The sequence below is a fragment of the Phlebotomus argentipes genome, unplaced genomic scaffold, assembly GCF_947086385.1.
Source record: "Phlebotomus argentipes unplaced genomic scaffold, Phlebotomus argentipes genome assembly contig_6, whole genome shotgun sequence".
NCBI classification, from domain to species: domain Eukaryota; kingdom Metazoa; phylum Arthropoda; class Insecta; order Diptera; family Psychodidae; genus Phlebotomus; species Phlebotomus argentipes.
In genome coordinates this window covers 1758372-1774912 of record NW_026776145.1, presented here as the reverse complement: position 1 = coordinate 1774912, position 16541 = coordinate 1758372, and the positions used below count along the sequence as shown (strand labels likewise).

Below are 16541 nucleotides of genomic sequence, written 5' to 3'. Positions count from 1 at the left end.
GGTCTGTGAAAAGAGCTGATCAAAAATGGAAAAGTAATCAAATTCACCACTTCACGGTGAAATTGTGAGGGCGCCAAAAAGTGGCGCCATGTCAGTTTTAGGTGTTAATTTCGAAAGTAACCGATTTTCAATCACCATGCAACTAATTCGATCGGATTCGATCATTGAAAACCTTGAAAGCCTGAATTAAATCATCTCGACCCACGTGAATGATGGTTGCTCTTTGCCCACTAAAGAAGACTCAATGCTTCTCTTCAATACATAATAATTTATTTCACTGGAAGTTTCCGCCGAGGAAAATTGCGAGGGGACAATCTAAAGGTACTTTCAGGATTTAGGGTTACCGCCACCGAGTCTTCTGTCGTCCACTCAATAGAATAAAAGATTTGTATCACATTTAATATTAAACTTAATCTGTATCAACATTAAACCTCGAGCGTCTTACATAGGGTTTCACAAAAATATTTACAAAATTCACAATTAGACGAGAGTTCTTTGCACACACTGATCCTACTTAGACATGAATTTGCTGGTGTCCTGCTGATCCTTGGCTGCCAGCACGAAAATGGGCGATCCGTAGTCTAGGTATTTGTCACCCATGGTGTACTTGTCGCCGGGAAACTGCTTGTTCTTGCTCCGGCCACGCTTCAGCATGACAAAAATGACAAAGACACTGACCAGGAAGGCCGATGCGGTGGCCATGATGAAGACGATTGTCTGGAAGGTGGTTTCAGGGATGCCAGAGGCTGGTTGGGGCACAGGCAAATTGCTGTTTCGATGCAGGAAGCGCGAGAGCGTGATGTCTGGCCGGAGCTCACCTCCCACGAGAAGCAGATTCCTTTGCTTCACCATCTCTTCAATCGCGAATGCCTCGTCGATCTTCCGGGAGCTCGTCAGGTCGAACTTCACCATAATGCTGCCGTCTCCATTCTCGTGCACGCGCAAATTGTCCGGCGTGTCGCCCAAGAGCTGTATCAGCTCATCCCGAAGGGTCTCATAGACATTTCGGTACATGCGCCTCTCGGGATTGTTGAGGTGCAGCTCTATTGCCACGAGGTCAATGGGCGTGAAGACGCATTGTTTGGCACCAGACTTGAAAGTGCTGGACAAGGGCAGCTGATTGCCAGCGGCATCCACGCACCAGCAAATGTCACCGTTGCACTGCATTGGGGAGAATCCGCCCTCATTGTCACAGGCCACCGGGAAGGGCGCACTCATCTTGAGGGCCTCACAACGCGTGGAGGAGGCCACGAGTTGAGTAGTGCTGGATAATCGCTCCTGGCGCGGATTGGATGTCGTGGACTTGTGCAGAATTCTATCATTGAGTGCCAAAGTGGTTGAGATGTGCTTCAGCAGACTCTCAGTCGTGATCTCTGCCTCGTCCTCCACGAGGTTGTCCTCCACCAGAATAGTCATCTGCCGAATAAGCTCCTCCATTACTGGAAAGAGAAAGAAATTGTAAATGGGAATCAAGAATTGATAATAGATAAAACTCACCTGGATCCTGCATTTCTTCGTCATTCATCCGCCTCCTGGCCTGCCGATGATTACACACTGGTTCCACGTTTCGGGTCAGCGATCCCCTCAAAGGAGCCCCCTTTTTATCCGCACACCAGCACACCCCAATTCCCATATCATCCTGATTTGGTACGTCCACCCTGAAAGCGCGCCCTCTGGACTCCTCATTGCTCGCCACTGGCTTCCCCAGGCACTGCACTGGACTCCAACTTCCCGTGTCCGGATCACATCGGGGCTGGAACCACGACAGCGTCTGACCGCCGGTCCTTCGCGCCGCCAGAGAGTTCTTCAGTCGAAGACGTTCGCATTGCGTCAAGGCGGGACACACCGCCTTGCACGCATTCTCATTGTGGAAGAGATTCTTGCTCTGACAAGGTGTCGTGGATTTGATTGAGACGCACTTGTTGAGACGCGTGTTGAAGGTCCATCGATGAACGATGCTGGTGTTGTCCACTTCTTTCTCTGTATCCAAGCAACTGGGTTCCAAGCTCTCGAAGCAGACATCGCCTGGAGGACACCAACGAGAAAGTTTGTAGTGTCTCCCAAATGCCATTTATTGTATGTTAGATTTTAAGAAGGAAAAGTTAATTACAGAGAGAAGCAGTGCTAATAAAGTATGTGCAGAAAGTCTCTGAAATAGTCAAGGATTGAGATGAGCTTACGTTGTTTACCACAGCAGACGCCCTTGTTGTTGAGCGGATTGATTTGGCAGACGTGCGTTGAAGGACAGGATTCGCCAGAGGACTGAGGACCGCACGTGATCTCCTGGCCGTTTTGTCGCAAGGGCTCCCCTTCGATACAAACACTGTCCATAAAGGGCACACAGATTGGCATCCTCGGGCAAGGAGTGTCCACACACTCGACTTGCACCAAATTGCACTTCTCCCCGTTTGGACAGGTGATCTCAGAGCAGGGACTCCGGCACTCACAAGTGCGACAACCATTCTTGTCCAGCAGGAATCCATGCTCACATTGTGAGGCGCATTTGTAAAGAGGACACTCGAGTGTGGACTCTGAAAGAGAAGGTCTCAAGTTTAGGGAATGGGTTTTCACTTTATGTAATCCCACATTATATCGATTGCAACAAGGAAAAGTCTCGAGAGACAACAAGAGAGATTAACTCACCGCCATTACAATTGGGCTGTGAATTATTTGTTCTGGTTCCACTTCGCTCATTGCCCAAATTGTCCACGCACCAGCACACACCGTCGGGTCCGCACTGTACCGACTTCCAGCTGCCATTCCGCTCATCGCACTGGGCGATGTACTTTTGCCTGGCGGGGATGCCCAGTTCAATGGACTGGTGCAGTTGGATTGATTGCAGATGCTGGCAGGCGGTCTTCAGCTGCGGCTCCACACATTGAGTGCCACAGCCGTTAGAGCAGCACCTCTTCGTGCCATCGCAATGAGAGTCCGATCGGCACTCGTATTCGCAGGCATCGTCGTTCCCAGGAGGCACCAGGAAAGGACACTGGCCAGGTTTGCGCGGCAGACACGCGGGCACTGGCGGACAATACTCTCCGTCACACGACACGTCCACTGTGCGACACTCCTGGTGCTCAGGGCACTGGATATTGTCACAAGGATCCCTGCACTGGCACGACGGGCAGCGAGTGTCGGAATCCAAAATAAATCCATACTCACATCCCATCCGACATGTAAGATCTAGACATTCAAGGGTCTCCCTCATGTTTTGACACTCCTCCAGACTGGTATTGAGAGCCCTGGTGCTAGGAATCTCAGTGCCAAAGCCATCAACGCACCAGCATTCCTCCACAGTCAGCTCAACCATCTGGTTTTCAGTTTGTGGACTGGACTGGCTGGGCTTTCTCTTGGGCTTTTCAAAGCTGAAGAGATTCTTCTCATCCGACACTGATTGCGACTTTGGTTGCGAGAAATCAATCACTTTGGCTGTGCGGCCCTCCAGACCCGAGTCCTGGTTGTTGAGGATCATCTCGGCGAAGTAGAGCTCCTCTGGATGTGTGGCGGGATTGAGGATCTTCTGTCTGAGGAAGTCAACGAGATTTCTGATGTTAAGGTCCTGCAGAGCACGCAGGGATTCTGTGGCTTGATCCATGTTGACCAGCTTCACATTTTCAGAAGGAGACTGTCTCTTTGAACGTGACAGTAGCATCTTCATCTGACGCACATTCTGCTCTTCGAGGAGTCGCTTCTGCTCTGCTAGAGTCACCTTGATCTTCTTTGTAATACACTGGCGAGGGATGTACATGCCCTCCTTGTCACATCCAGGACTTGGCAGAGCCATTACCATGCCCTCCTCAGTACCCTCCATCCTTTCGGCGAAGTCGCGCAGATACTCACACACTGGAATTGAAAACAAATGTTAGATTAACAGATTCTGAAAATTTCAAGATGAAGACTTACTTGTCTGTTGCCTATCAATCTGGATTTCCGACTTTGAGGCCGAGGTCTGCATTGCCTGAGGACAACAGACGTTATTGGCCTCCTTGTGTAGTTTGGTACACTGGTAGTCCCGCGGACAGGCGATGAAGTTGGTCATAGCGCGACCGTAGCTCTCTTCCGGCGCAGCGTCGAAGAAGGACTGAGTCTGGAAGTCCTCGGTGTTTATGGAGTCCATACGACAGAAGAAAACCTCTCCGGTGACATTGTCAGCCAAGGGAGTGCCCTCTTCGCATGGATTAGAGTACACCAGATCAGGCTTGCAGATGGGCTCTGAAGCGCACAGCGAAGATCCGGATATGCACTCGGGATCCTTGGCCACTTCACAGTGAGATCCCATAGGACAACGGTAGCCTTCGCATGGTTCCGAGCATTCACACGTTGGACAACCGTTGTGGTCATTCTAAAGAACGAAAATATTAAAACAATTCTAGGCTGTAAAACCAAATCAATCTGTACCTTAAATCCGTATTCACAGACTGCAGCACAAATGTTGTGATCGCAGCCTTGAGGAGCGTCCACGCTCCGTCCAGAAGATCGCGCTTCAAGAAAGATTGCATTTTCCTCGTGAATGTCTAGTATAGAATGTCATGACGTGAGGAACTCACCAATGAGATTCTCCACTCCCTCGCAGTCGACGAGACTGGCAGCACCCATGGTGCCTCTGATCTTGTGTCCAGTCTTGGAGTCCACGCACCAGCACACGAGCCCGTTGCGGGAGCACTGTTTGGAGGAGAAGAGGCCACCGGGTCCATCGCACTGCGGAATGTAACCTTTCCCCTCGCGTTCATTCACAGACAGCAACTCCGACAGCATTCTCGCTTGATGGCACGCTGCAATGAATTTCGAGCAATTCTCACCCAAATGATCTTCTCTACATTTCACTGATTTCGCCTGCAATCGAACTTTCTCCGTGTGCACGAGGCCACATTTGCTATCAATTGCGCGGTGAAATTTTCCTATACATTCAGTGTCTTTGCAATATTTGCGGCCGTCCAATTGACGATTTTGCTCTCTTGGTCAGCAAAGGTGGTAATTTATCAATTTACAAATGTTCGCCAATTTGTAGATTGGACATTATTTATTGGTGTTACTCATTTTCAGCGAAATAGAAATTGAAATGTGTGTACAATTATACTTTTAAACACTAATTTCCAGAAATATTTTAACGCACCGTAACTTCGTGCACACCTAATACGCGGAATAGGAAATGTGATTGAATCTATGCAATTGTACGAACGAAATGAACATTATTATCGATGATTTTGATCAATAAAAATTTCTCACCACGAAACGCACATCGAGTTCAAAGAGGAACTCTGCAATTTTGTGGCATTCCTTTCACATGGTGAAGAAATGTGACTTTGGTCATGAAATGAGAGAAACAATATTGCGGGACTCAAATAGAAAACGCGGCATATGCAATTAAAGGTGAGGTTTTGATAATTGCTTATTTGTGTGTTCGATCAATTTGTCGAGAGCATGCGAATTTTGCAGCCTGACATGCAATTATAGGACAACACTCACCAGTTACATTAAATGGTTGCTGGCAGTTTGTTGAGCACCCACTTGTCTGGCAGCACTTCTGCAGCTGAGGACACTCCAGGTCGTGTCCACAAGGGATTCCGCACACCAACCCAGCAGCCGGGGAGATCTCCTGGTGATCCACTGCAGGACACTGGCCAGGTTTCTCGTACTTGAGCGACGCTGGGCAGCACACGCCATAGTCATTGCCCAGCTGCACGAGACATTTGTATAGTGGCGGGCATGAGGGCTTGCCCGGATCTGTGCCGCACAGGAAGGGCCGAATGGTTCCGGCAATGCTGAGTGGCTGCCCAACGGGACACATTTCGGCCAAGCTTCGCGCCTTCTTGCACGTTGGCACCGGAGGACACGGTTCGTTGCTGCACTCCACTTCCTGTGGGTGACACGAAAGCGAACCGGGGCACGTGATGCCCTCGCATGGGTCACGGCACTGACATACTGGACACCCACTACGAGCATCCCGGGCGAAACCGGCTGGACAGTACATCCGACAAGATGACGCCGGGCAGTGACTGCTGGCAGACACGCAATCCACCTCCTTCTCACTATCCTGCCGCGTGCCCAGGATCTCCACTCCGTACTCATCTACGCACCAGCATTCTGTGCTGTTGATGTCATTGGAACACTGGACGGGCTCGAAGGCTCCGGAGTCTGTGCATCTCGGCACCCGGACGGATTTACCGGCTGTCTCACCCAACGCCCGGGAGCGTCGTGACTCAGCCCGATGCAAATGCTGGCACGCAGTCAAGAGATCTGCAAGGTAAGTTTCTTTTTTAATGATTTAGAGGTTCATAATAACTCTGAGATGATCATAAAGATTTTCTCAAGTTACACATCAAAACATAAAGTTATGAATGCCATAAATTCATCGTTTTTTCCATGAGAATATGAGAAATTACGCTGGCAAAGAATCTCAGATATGCATGTAAGTTAAAAGTTCTTGTTCTTATAATAGTTGTAAAAGAACAGTATGCAATACAACTATTTTAAAAAGAACCAGACACTTTTTAGTAAAAAGTTGGATTTTGAAAAAACATGATTTTAAGCAGAATAATTGCTCATTAAGCAAACTATATATTGTGACCTCGCCCCATTAAATTACTGTACGTATCGTTATATACTTCATTCTGACTGTCTGTAACCAAAAAACTATTTTTTCTGCTTATAAGAAATGATACAATGTTAATCGAAAACAAACTTCCCTTGTGAAGATGCATAAAAGATATATTTCGTTGAACATCTGCGCGTAACCCAAATTTGGAACCTTCAATACATTCTGCATAATGTAATTAATATGTTTGTTTTAGTTAAGAACAATGGCTGGAGAAAACGAAAATATTGGGACCAGCATTGGGAGAATGGAGAGACAGATGGATGTGGGAAAAATTCTGAAATAATAAATGTGGGAAGGTATTTCCCACCTCCATTTGCCGCAGCCTCTCTTAGCCAAGCCCCCACTTCTACTCAGCCCATGATCTGCTCCGAGCGTAATATTTCGGATCACTATTTAGGACTGTCCGTGAGCGCACGTGATCGATTTTGTAGATCAATTTAACAATACATCATTGGCACGGTTGCATATGGGTAAGCTGCCCTGAAGCGTCTGACCGCGAGATCGGAATTGCGGAGAAAGAAGCTGAGCAGAAGAATAGAACCGATTGTATCTCGCGCATGCAGAAATCCTCTCATTCTCCATTTCTGCATTTCTTATTCCTCACCATCCACGTCTTCTCATTAGTTTCTTCGTGCAAAAGTATAGCAGTAGTTTTCTTTAGCGTCGTCAATTTGAGCGCTAAAATGGTATATTTTATTTATTATACATCTCCCCAGCAAACTAACTGACCGACTGACACACAACCTGGAATAACGGATTATACATCTTTTATTATTTTGTATCTTGCGCGAGAGAAGCGCGAGCACACTGCGGCAAAATCATCAAGCCATCGCGGAATCTTGTGGTATGGTTTCAATACAAAATGCTCCAACATTAAAATTAAATTGTTAATCCAATTGTAAATTAATTGCACTTTATGTATAGAATGTGCACCATCAGCAACAGTCGCAATTTTCCAACTTAATTTTTGCACTCAAGTTCTCTGTTCATATTCATTTTGTATTTTCTGTTTTATTGAACAACAACAGGCGGAACTAATGACGTTCCTCCACATTTCACATCTCGACTGGCTGAAAAATGGTCATATAACATGAAAAATTTCAAACTGTCTCCGTGCTGACGATAAACGGGAACAAAGCTACATACTTCTTCAGATGCTCTTGTGAAACATAGTGAGCAAATAAATTTGCAATCTGTGCAACATTCTTCGCTGCAAAAGGAATATTTGCATACAAAATATTCTATTAGCGCCAAATAAGGGAAATCATAACCCATTCAGAGAGGTTTCTTAACTGAGAATGTGGCTTTTGGAGGCTAAAGTGACTGCATGAAAGGAGGACAGGAAGTCTTATCTCAGTCTTCGAAGCAGCATCGCAACTTTTGGCGCGGAAGCTTTTACCGCAAGCAAAAAGCTACTCAAATATTTGTGACTCTGAATTTGAAAAAGATCTCTTAAACATCAATATTTAATAATGATCTTTAGATGAGAAAAAAAAATTTGCACAAGTGATTCCAAATTTTCAACGTTTCACTAACAAGGCAGGTAATAAAATTAACACCTTTGCTGACATTTACTTTGCCCATGCTGAATTTCTTTGTTATATAAGAATTTCACTACAAATGGCTCTACAGTAAAGAACCGATATTTTGAAACTTATTGAGTGAAAATGTTCCGAATTTTACATCTCCTACGAAAGAATTAAGACGATTCGATTTTCAACAGTTTCTATACAAATTCATAGACAAATTGTGATTACAAATATTTAGTAAATTTACGCACTCTCGAAAAATTACTCACTCAACCGAAATATTTGAATAAAATATTTGCAAAATTCATTTAAAAATGCGCTTTTCTCTTTAAATAACATCACATCAAGTATGATTTCAATCTCCACACACAATTTGAAGAGGATTGTGCGAAGAAGATATGGCAAAAAACATAAACTTTTTCCTTGCTGAGTTGCATTGCTCAGGTGTCCATTGCAAAAGCGCTTCTGGAATTGTGATCACGGCAGTGTGTTAAAAGCATTATTATGAAACCCAGGTGCGAGCAAACAAAATTAGAAACTGGAAATTCAAGAGTTTCATTTTGCATTGCATACATTTGGTGCATGGAAATTCAATGGCAGCATCCCACTGGGCGGGAGAGATGCGAAAGAGTGTGGCTTTTCACTTTCTTCTTGCCTATTTCGATGCAAATTCAATTCGGCATCCGCAGCATCACGCTCAATACCATCGAATATCGCACAAAAAGCCCTCTTTGTTCAACACGAGTGTGAACAAAGAGTGATGGATTGGCGATGCGATAAGGTGTGTACTGAATGGGTGGAGATATTATTTTCTAAATACTGCTATATGGTGCGTGCCCAGCAAAACTTGCACCGAGAGAGTTTTTCAAGCACCAAAGACCAGCCATTGTAGGCCGCTCTTGTTTTTCTTTCTCTCATCACTATGGTCATTTGAAGAAAGTGAAAATAATCCGCAATCTCTGCTTCAAAAATTGCGAAAAGCCACAAAGAAAAGTGATATATGGAGAACAATTAAGTTTCTGCCCAGGAGGTCAACACTTTCCACAAAAATTACCATTTCTAGCGCTTTTGTATCTTGGGAAAAGTATCTGAATTAGAAACGTGCTCATGTTTTGCAAAGAATCACTCGGGCAGAGAAGAAGACGTGAAAAAAATAGCAACAATATTTCTCTCATGATGACATTTTTGATCATGAGAATAGCTAACGACGTGTGATCGTATGGGAAGACATGTGATTTTTATGATAGTCCCACCACCTTTTCCAGGTCCATCACGCCAAGTGACCAAGAGACAATATGTGAAAAGTCTTGAGTCATTGCTTATTCGGAATGTGAAGGCTATCGCTTGATTTTCTTGCTGAATAAATAATTTTCGTGTCTCCCACTTTGGCATGAGATGTTCCGTGCTTGACATTTTTGCCACTTGCGAGACATTATCAAATCAATTCCACATTTCTGCATTGTTACACCAGTCTTTCTTACGCGAGTCGTTGAGTATTCTGAACACACAAGAGCATTCAAAATTGGTACACGAATGCCTCATATAATCCTTCACAAATATTGACACGTTCCCGCAAATTTCTGTGAAAAATGGTATAATTGAAAATGACGGAAAATCAAAAAAACAAAAAATTGATGATTTAATCACTTGTTTCAAAACCTGAGCGAAAACCCATAAAGAAAATTGGCGAGAAAGAACTTATGTTCGGAGTAAATTTGTTTATTGTAAAATTATTTCCTGCAAATCATGTCAAAAGATCTTAATAATGATTGCTCTCGACCAATTGATCACCTTCTCAAAAGAAATTTCCATACTCACATACAAAAAAAAAGTTCATGTAATCAAGCATTTGCAGTTTCAATATAAGCTCTGACTTGATGGATTTTCCATACAGCAAGAAATTTCAATTGATTGCCCATCAATAGGTATGTGAATAAACCCATAAGATATACACGTCTTTTATGTGGAGAAATTGAAATACCTTCGATGCAATAATGTTATGTATCTGTCTTTTTTCTCGCATTTTCTAATTATACAAAGTGACTTTTTATTCAATTTCTCTCGAGTTGAGTGTGCAAAACACACCACAAAGCTCGTCAATCCATGTCCGGTGATGTTTGCATCCTCGCGACAAGCTTTATGGGAATTTAATGTATGCTAATTCGCTCATAATCAGCATGAATAATTTTTTGAAATTTTCCCAGGAATTCTGCACGGAGAGTGCCAAAGTTGGGGTCTATCGAAAGTTGCAAATATACGCGATTTTGCTACCATTACTTCTTTTGTTCACTTATCTGTGCGCATTCGCTGCGTGAATAAAGTGCACGAGATAGTCGACGCAATTTATCACACATCATTTCACTCACCTTTGCTGGCTGCAACTTCATCGACAGCTAATTCCGTGAAAATGACGAGAACAATAAGAAATGCACCTATTTTCCAATTGGTATCATAACGGGCCATCTTTTTCCTCACAATAATTCCATAAGTATGTGCAGAGTTGTTTAACTGGAACGACACAAGATAAGAGTAATGCCCTTTTTGTCTATACTCAGCATGCAAAGGCTGTATTATAGTGTAGCCGCTAAAATTGGGAAATTAATGATTCCACTTAAGATGCGAGAGAATTATATATGTTAAGAAGGTGACGACAAGAGTTCCACTTTGTATGTCGACCGTGAGAATTTCATTATGCAAGGTCCAAATTGAGTTAGACTTCGACGGATTACAATTTTCTATGTCTCCTAAATGCATTTAAAAACCTCAAAATACCTTTCACACATATTGATTTTAATCTGGACGATTGTGTTTAGGAGTGTTGTGTGAAAATGCTCCTCAAGCAACAAACCGCAAAACTTCTCAGCTGTTTCAATTCAAATTTATCGAACAATCAACAATCGAACGGGATATTCACTCTTGGATGAGAACTTCTTTCATCAATTTTTACCCTTTCACAGCAAAATTACTGTTTCTCCCGTCACCATAATTGACAAAGATTTATCACAATTGAGTGCCGTCAAAGTAAGTCTCCCCGAGAATTTCCCGCCAAGTGACTGCAACAATGAGAATATTACGGCTGAAATATTGTGTTGCGAAGGGCGTCAAGGGTCGACAATGCAGTGATAAAAATTCAGAATAATAATTCAGCATTTATCTTTATTGCAGCACTGGAGGTCACTTGGGGTGTCGTAATGAATTTCGTAGACAGTCGCGGATCTTTGGGAGAACACGAAAAAGTCTTTTAATGGCGAATTTCAACAAAGACCTACCCAATTTCAGTGTCTCTTCAACCATAAATCCGGAAATTAATTTGTTTTTATTCAACGAGAAACGTAACGCGCGAGTTTATATAAAAATTTTCTCCTAATAACGCTCCAAGTGATCGACATCTATAATTTATCTCTTTTTATTTGGTAAGTGAGCAATATATGAAATATTTAGTTCATGTTTCTTGTGTCTTGAAGATGTTATGAAATTCATTCATTTTCGATTTTCCTCAATTGGGTTTCGCAAAAGGCGCAAAGACGAAAAATGTCTCACAAGCGATCAATTGCAATTAAGCAAGATGTTAAAGAACGTTTTGTTCTGTTGTGAAATTAAGAGAAATAATGTATGCACACCTTGAGGCAAATATTTATTTGTCACTCATGCCAACACGAGTAAATTGTTTTCATACATAAACCTCTAAAAAAAACTCTGAGAGTGAAATCATTCTTTGCTTTAGGGAAAAACTAAATCTACGACATACACTTTATCACAATGAAAAGCTGAGCGTGTGTGAATTTTCTCGAGAGTTTCTTCTAATGGTGACCATTGTTCGAGATTCGAGTCTCTATTCAATGTCGAGTTTTGCTCTTAAATTCTTGTGTGTGTTGATCATTTTTCTACCGATGAATGAGTTATATAAGTGAATTGTCTCTCCCATTGGTGTTTTTCCTCTTTCGCACCGCGAGCAAAAGAACACTGTTTGACTCAGCAATTATCTAGAATTAAGTTGAAGGTTGATTTGTTATGAGTGCGTTTTTGTTATCAATACAAATTTCCAGTCATTTTATCGGTGTTTCTGGGTTAATTTCAAAACATTTTTCCATAAGAGCTGTGCTGGTGAATGATCCAGATATTCTGGGGAATTTTGTAATTGACAATTGGATGCTCTTCACGGAATTCTGGGACAATTATTCAGTGTCAATTAAATGTCTCATCATTCCTTCACTTAACTAGGTTACTCTTGAATTTCTTGGCCTTTTAGTGTTTGTTATACGTGAAATTAAACTCATGTCACTTTTCCACTAATTTCACCAAGAACTTACACTTTTACTACAATTTATTCCTGTTGAAAAACATACAAAAAGATGAATTTACTTGAAATAGTGACACAGATTCGTGTGTGAAAATTATTCCAAAAACACCCACTTTCGGACTTGCAAATGCTCTATAAAATTTTCATTTAATCACTGAAAGAAAGTTGTTTTCTTGGTTGTTTTTTAAGGACAAATTTGTTCATCTTTTATCTTAAGAGATTGTAGAAATATCACTTGAAAAACTCCACGTTCACCCATTAATTCTATTCGCGTCTAGAATCCAAATTGTTGAATGTGATGGAAGCGAGACAACGCGTGTGTTTATATGGGGAACAACTCGAAATCCGTCTCTGATTCTTTCGTGAGATGAATAACCACTTAATATCTGTGAGTTTCATGGAAAATCATGGTCGATGTACCATCGCGTATAGTGACGAAGATTCAAACACAGAAAGAGTTGAGCCAAGAGCGATGGAGAAAGAAAGTAGGCCTTCGACGGCTTAAAGCCCACTTTACATATCCATCAGCCATGTGTTTGTTTTTCTTCACGCACTCTGAGCAAAAGACAGTGCCTCAAAATACAGCGTGGAAGTGCACGGCTGAGCCGTGAAGAGAGCGATGAATTGAAATATCAAATGCCAGAGTAATCACTATTTGGGCCATATTTATCTCCGTACAATTTCGCATGGATGTGTCACGCGGCGCGATCGAGTGTGAGGATTTGGTGATGGTATTTATGCAATTGTGACACAAACTTCCTTCTCAATTGTCCACACGAGGTGCCAAGACCCGGATGACGATACTCTCGCACACATGAAAATTGGGAAGAAGAGAAAGACAGTATCCGGGAGGTCAATGGCAACGTACTTCTCCGGCAGCAAATGAAAGTTGTGACAATACTATATTTTTCCCTTGCTGTACGACGTATTGTTCAAATTGCGTGGTAGTTCCCGGCTCTGGTGATGTCTTTGCGAATAAAGATCGCTTTTTTGTGGGTTACAGAGTCAGAAGAACAACAAAGTAATTTCTCACAGAGCTCCTCCACGTTCATCGCGCAACTTAGTGAAAAGACGCTTTTTACATCTGATGAACTTATAATCGTAGGCAAACAAGCAAGATTCCGAACAACATTTTAGTATAAATTTCTCAAATTGTGTACCTATTCGTAAAGAATCTATTTCACTAGATCACGATCATCGGGATCGTGCAGCCAATTTCTTTTCTTTGTAACATCTTCAAACTGCAAGCAATGTGTTAAAACTTCCTGGTACTTTTGTGAATTATTTCAGAATAGTTTCAAGAAGTTGAAATTTTCAATATATTCTATAGACAAAAAAAGCATATGTCTCTCTCCCTCTCAATTCCGCAGTGAAAGATTCGCGAGCGACGAATTGCGAAATACCAAAGAGGTGAACTAAGAGCATGAGATCAACCTTCCTTTTAAGGATCTCGCGGATATTTTACTGTAGATATTGTCAACTGAGTATAACTGTAAATGTCTTGTTTGTCTCCGCGAGTTCGAGAGGTAGTCAATGGACTCGCAGAGTGATAAAATATCGCAAGGCGTTGGCGAGAGAAGTCACAGGTGCCAAAAGGTTCATCTCAGTGCCTTTTCCCTCAAGTTCTTTCGCGCTTCATTTTGAATTCAGCACACACATCCCCATAAATTCAATTTGCTGATTTATTTTAATTGGCAACGCGTTCACCACAAAATAAATCACGCATTTCATTAAAATATTTCTTTCAGCTGCGCAAGAGACACGGATACATTTTCTGCATTTTCGTTTCACCCTTGCATTTACGCTCAATCCATTGGCCATAAATAATAATAGCTATGCGACTGATTATAGGTTTTTACAGGCTGAAATTTGATCGGCCATATCGTTTAAATAATCACTGATGTCGGAACATTTTCACTGATTACCTCATTTGATACATTGCGCACGAAAGATTCTACCCTCGGACTATTTGGCTTCTTGCAGCGCCAGGTACCCAAAAATTAACGAGAGCAGAGAGAGAAGAGAGAAGAATCACGAAATGCAAAGTCTTTTCGGTGAACAAACAATAAAAATTAATAAGGAGGAACAATAATAACTTCTTGCTAAAACAGAATTCACCGCCTCCAGTTACATAAAGTTGTTTGCTGACTTTTAAAATCGTTCGTTTTTGGATATGGAAAATGCCTTTTGCGAATTCAATGAAATGGTCAAAATGGAAAGCAAACGAAACACAGAAGATGCTTCTCAATCTGTGAAATTTTGCACATTTTTTTGGGAAATTGAAAATATTCACCGCATACATTGGTGTGTAATTATATGATGAACAAACTCTAAGTACATTAAAGAATGTTAAATGCGATTGGCAATGTTGAAAGTCTAGTAGCTTTTTAGCAAAATATGAATATGCATCGTGCAATTAACTGCAATTTCAATCAGGTTTTTCCAATAAATTTTCCTTCAAACAATAAAGCGACGCCGCACGAGGAGAAAACGTAAGTCATGTTGATGAGATTTTGAACAGAATCAATGAAAGACAGTATTTCATAATTATTGTAAGTAATATGAAATTAATTACTTATGGAGAAATTACAATCATGTTTCAGAATGAATTTCTCATATCGATTTCTCACTGTTTTATTGTTAAAACTCAGTTGAGTGCCTCGTGAAAGAGCAATAGTACATAATAAACGCTCGATTTTTCAATTTTCCGATAAAATGATCCTCGACGATCATAATTCTTGCGGTTAATGCTATCAATAGTCTAACATTTAATTTAAATTATAATTATTTATTCCCATCCATGTTAATGTTAACAAATTCACGAGTGAGATCAAAGAGTACTGAACACAAAATAAAGTTTATGGTCTTCCAAGTCTTCTTTCCTCAAACTCGTTTCAACTTTCATCAATTTCGATCAAGTCACTGCAATATTTCCAAACTCTTGAGCTCAGTTGAATATTAAAATCGCAGATATAAGCAAATATCGACGCTGAAATGTGCGAATCGGGTTTCAGGTTGACTTTCGTGTCTTGAATTGCGATGAGCGTGTCTCTCGCACTCCTGATGGTGGGTGGGAGGCGCATTCAATCGAAATCTGTGAAAATTCCGAGAGAATCACCAGCAAATTGGCGGCACTTTTTTTCATGCTCGCGCGACCCGAGGATAATCACGGTGCTCTTGAGCCCTATCATTATGCGCCATTATTTGTACGGTGGATGCGAGAAGTGATTCTGGCCGCTCGCGGAGAAGAGAATAAATTGTGACTTCATACAATGGTGTCATCGGGGATTGATTCTAACGATGACTTTCATCAGCGCTCATTGTATGGTAATGATGTGTGTATCTAAATTGAGTGACTTTGGGCCCGCTTTCGAGCCCAAGACGCGTTTCTCCTGCATCGGTCATACGGGCAAACAAAGTGAAACTCGTCTGTACGCCTCGTTTTGTATTGATTGTACGTGATTTAACACCTCTTGGATGCGCGATACTCAATCCAACCACTGTGATGGTATTCAGGGTAATTGATCGGAAATTTTGAGACCATTTGCCATTTTATCACAACACTCTAGCTCCACTCAACTCCACTCAACTCACCGAATACGGAAAAACTGCCCCGCTTTTGGCTCAATGCTTAATCCAAAAAATCCACTGCGATCTGGCTGGCTATATCCTCGAGGTATGGCCAAAGTGAATGGGTGTGATAATCCGAGAGTCACTTTTTTCCTCTGCTTCTGCTCCGCGAGATTTCTCTCCTAAGGCTCAACTATCACTTGGGATCTGCCTCGCCACTTTATATCACTAGGGAGCACATGTGGGGTGTATTTTGGGGTATCACAATGTCTTAGGGACAGTCCAGCACAGATGAGAAGGAACGGTCGGACACACGCACACAGAACACTGAGAAGAATGTCTTAGACTGGAGTGGCCTCTCAATTGAGGTGTGGAGCGAATGCTGTTGAGCGAATGGATCTCGCGGCACTCATGAGCATGTTTCACTGTGGAGCAGCGAAATTCAACTAACTGCGAAGTTGGAATTGCTCGTATTTCACACATTCATTTCTGGGAGGCAGTCGCTTCGGTTTCTCCTCGTCACCGCTCCAGCCCTGGCGAACCT

At 42.3% G+C, this 16541-nt stretch overlaps 1 protein-coding gene across 2 annotated transcripts; it reads right to left on the bottom strand.

The window, feature by feature from the left end:
- Positions 1-373: 373 nt before the first annotated feature.
- LOC132256968 (uncharacterized) lies at positions 374-16425 on the bottom strand. Of its 2 annotated transcripts, none has more exons than XM_059753609.1 (10): positions 16022-16425; positions 10494-10635; positions 5467-6237; positions 4548-4772; positions 4399-4481; positions 3904-4342; positions 2644-3843; positions 2181-2531; positions 1498-2025; positions 374-1439 (listed from the first exon to the last, which is right to left on the bottom strand). In XM_059753609.1, exons 2-10 carry the CDS (start codon positions 10588-10590, stop codon positions 511-513), a joined length of 4623 nt encoding a protein of 1540 aa, XP_059609592.1. In that variant the 5' UTR covers positions 10591-10635; positions 16022-16425; the 3' UTR covers positions 374-510. The 2 variants fall into 2 exon arrangements, with proteins under 2 accessions (XP_059609592.1, XP_059609600.1); XM_059753617.1 differs by having other exon boundaries at positions 2190-2531.
- Positions 16426-16541: the final 116 nt, after the last annotated feature.

Coding starts and splice junctions, on each gene's coding strand:
- LOC132256968 (XM_059753609.1), bottom strand. CDS start 10,590: ATGGCCCGTTATGATACCAATTGGAAAATAGGTGCATTTCTTATTGTT. Junction 4,482..4,547: donor GGGAGTGGAGAATCTCATTG/GTGAGTTCCTCA, acceptor TCTTTCTTGAAG/CGCGATCTTCTGGACGGAGC. Junction 2,026..2,180: donor CGTCTGCTGTGGTAAACAAC/GTAAGCTCATCT, acceptor GGTGTCCTCCAG/GCGATGTCTGCTTCGAGAGC.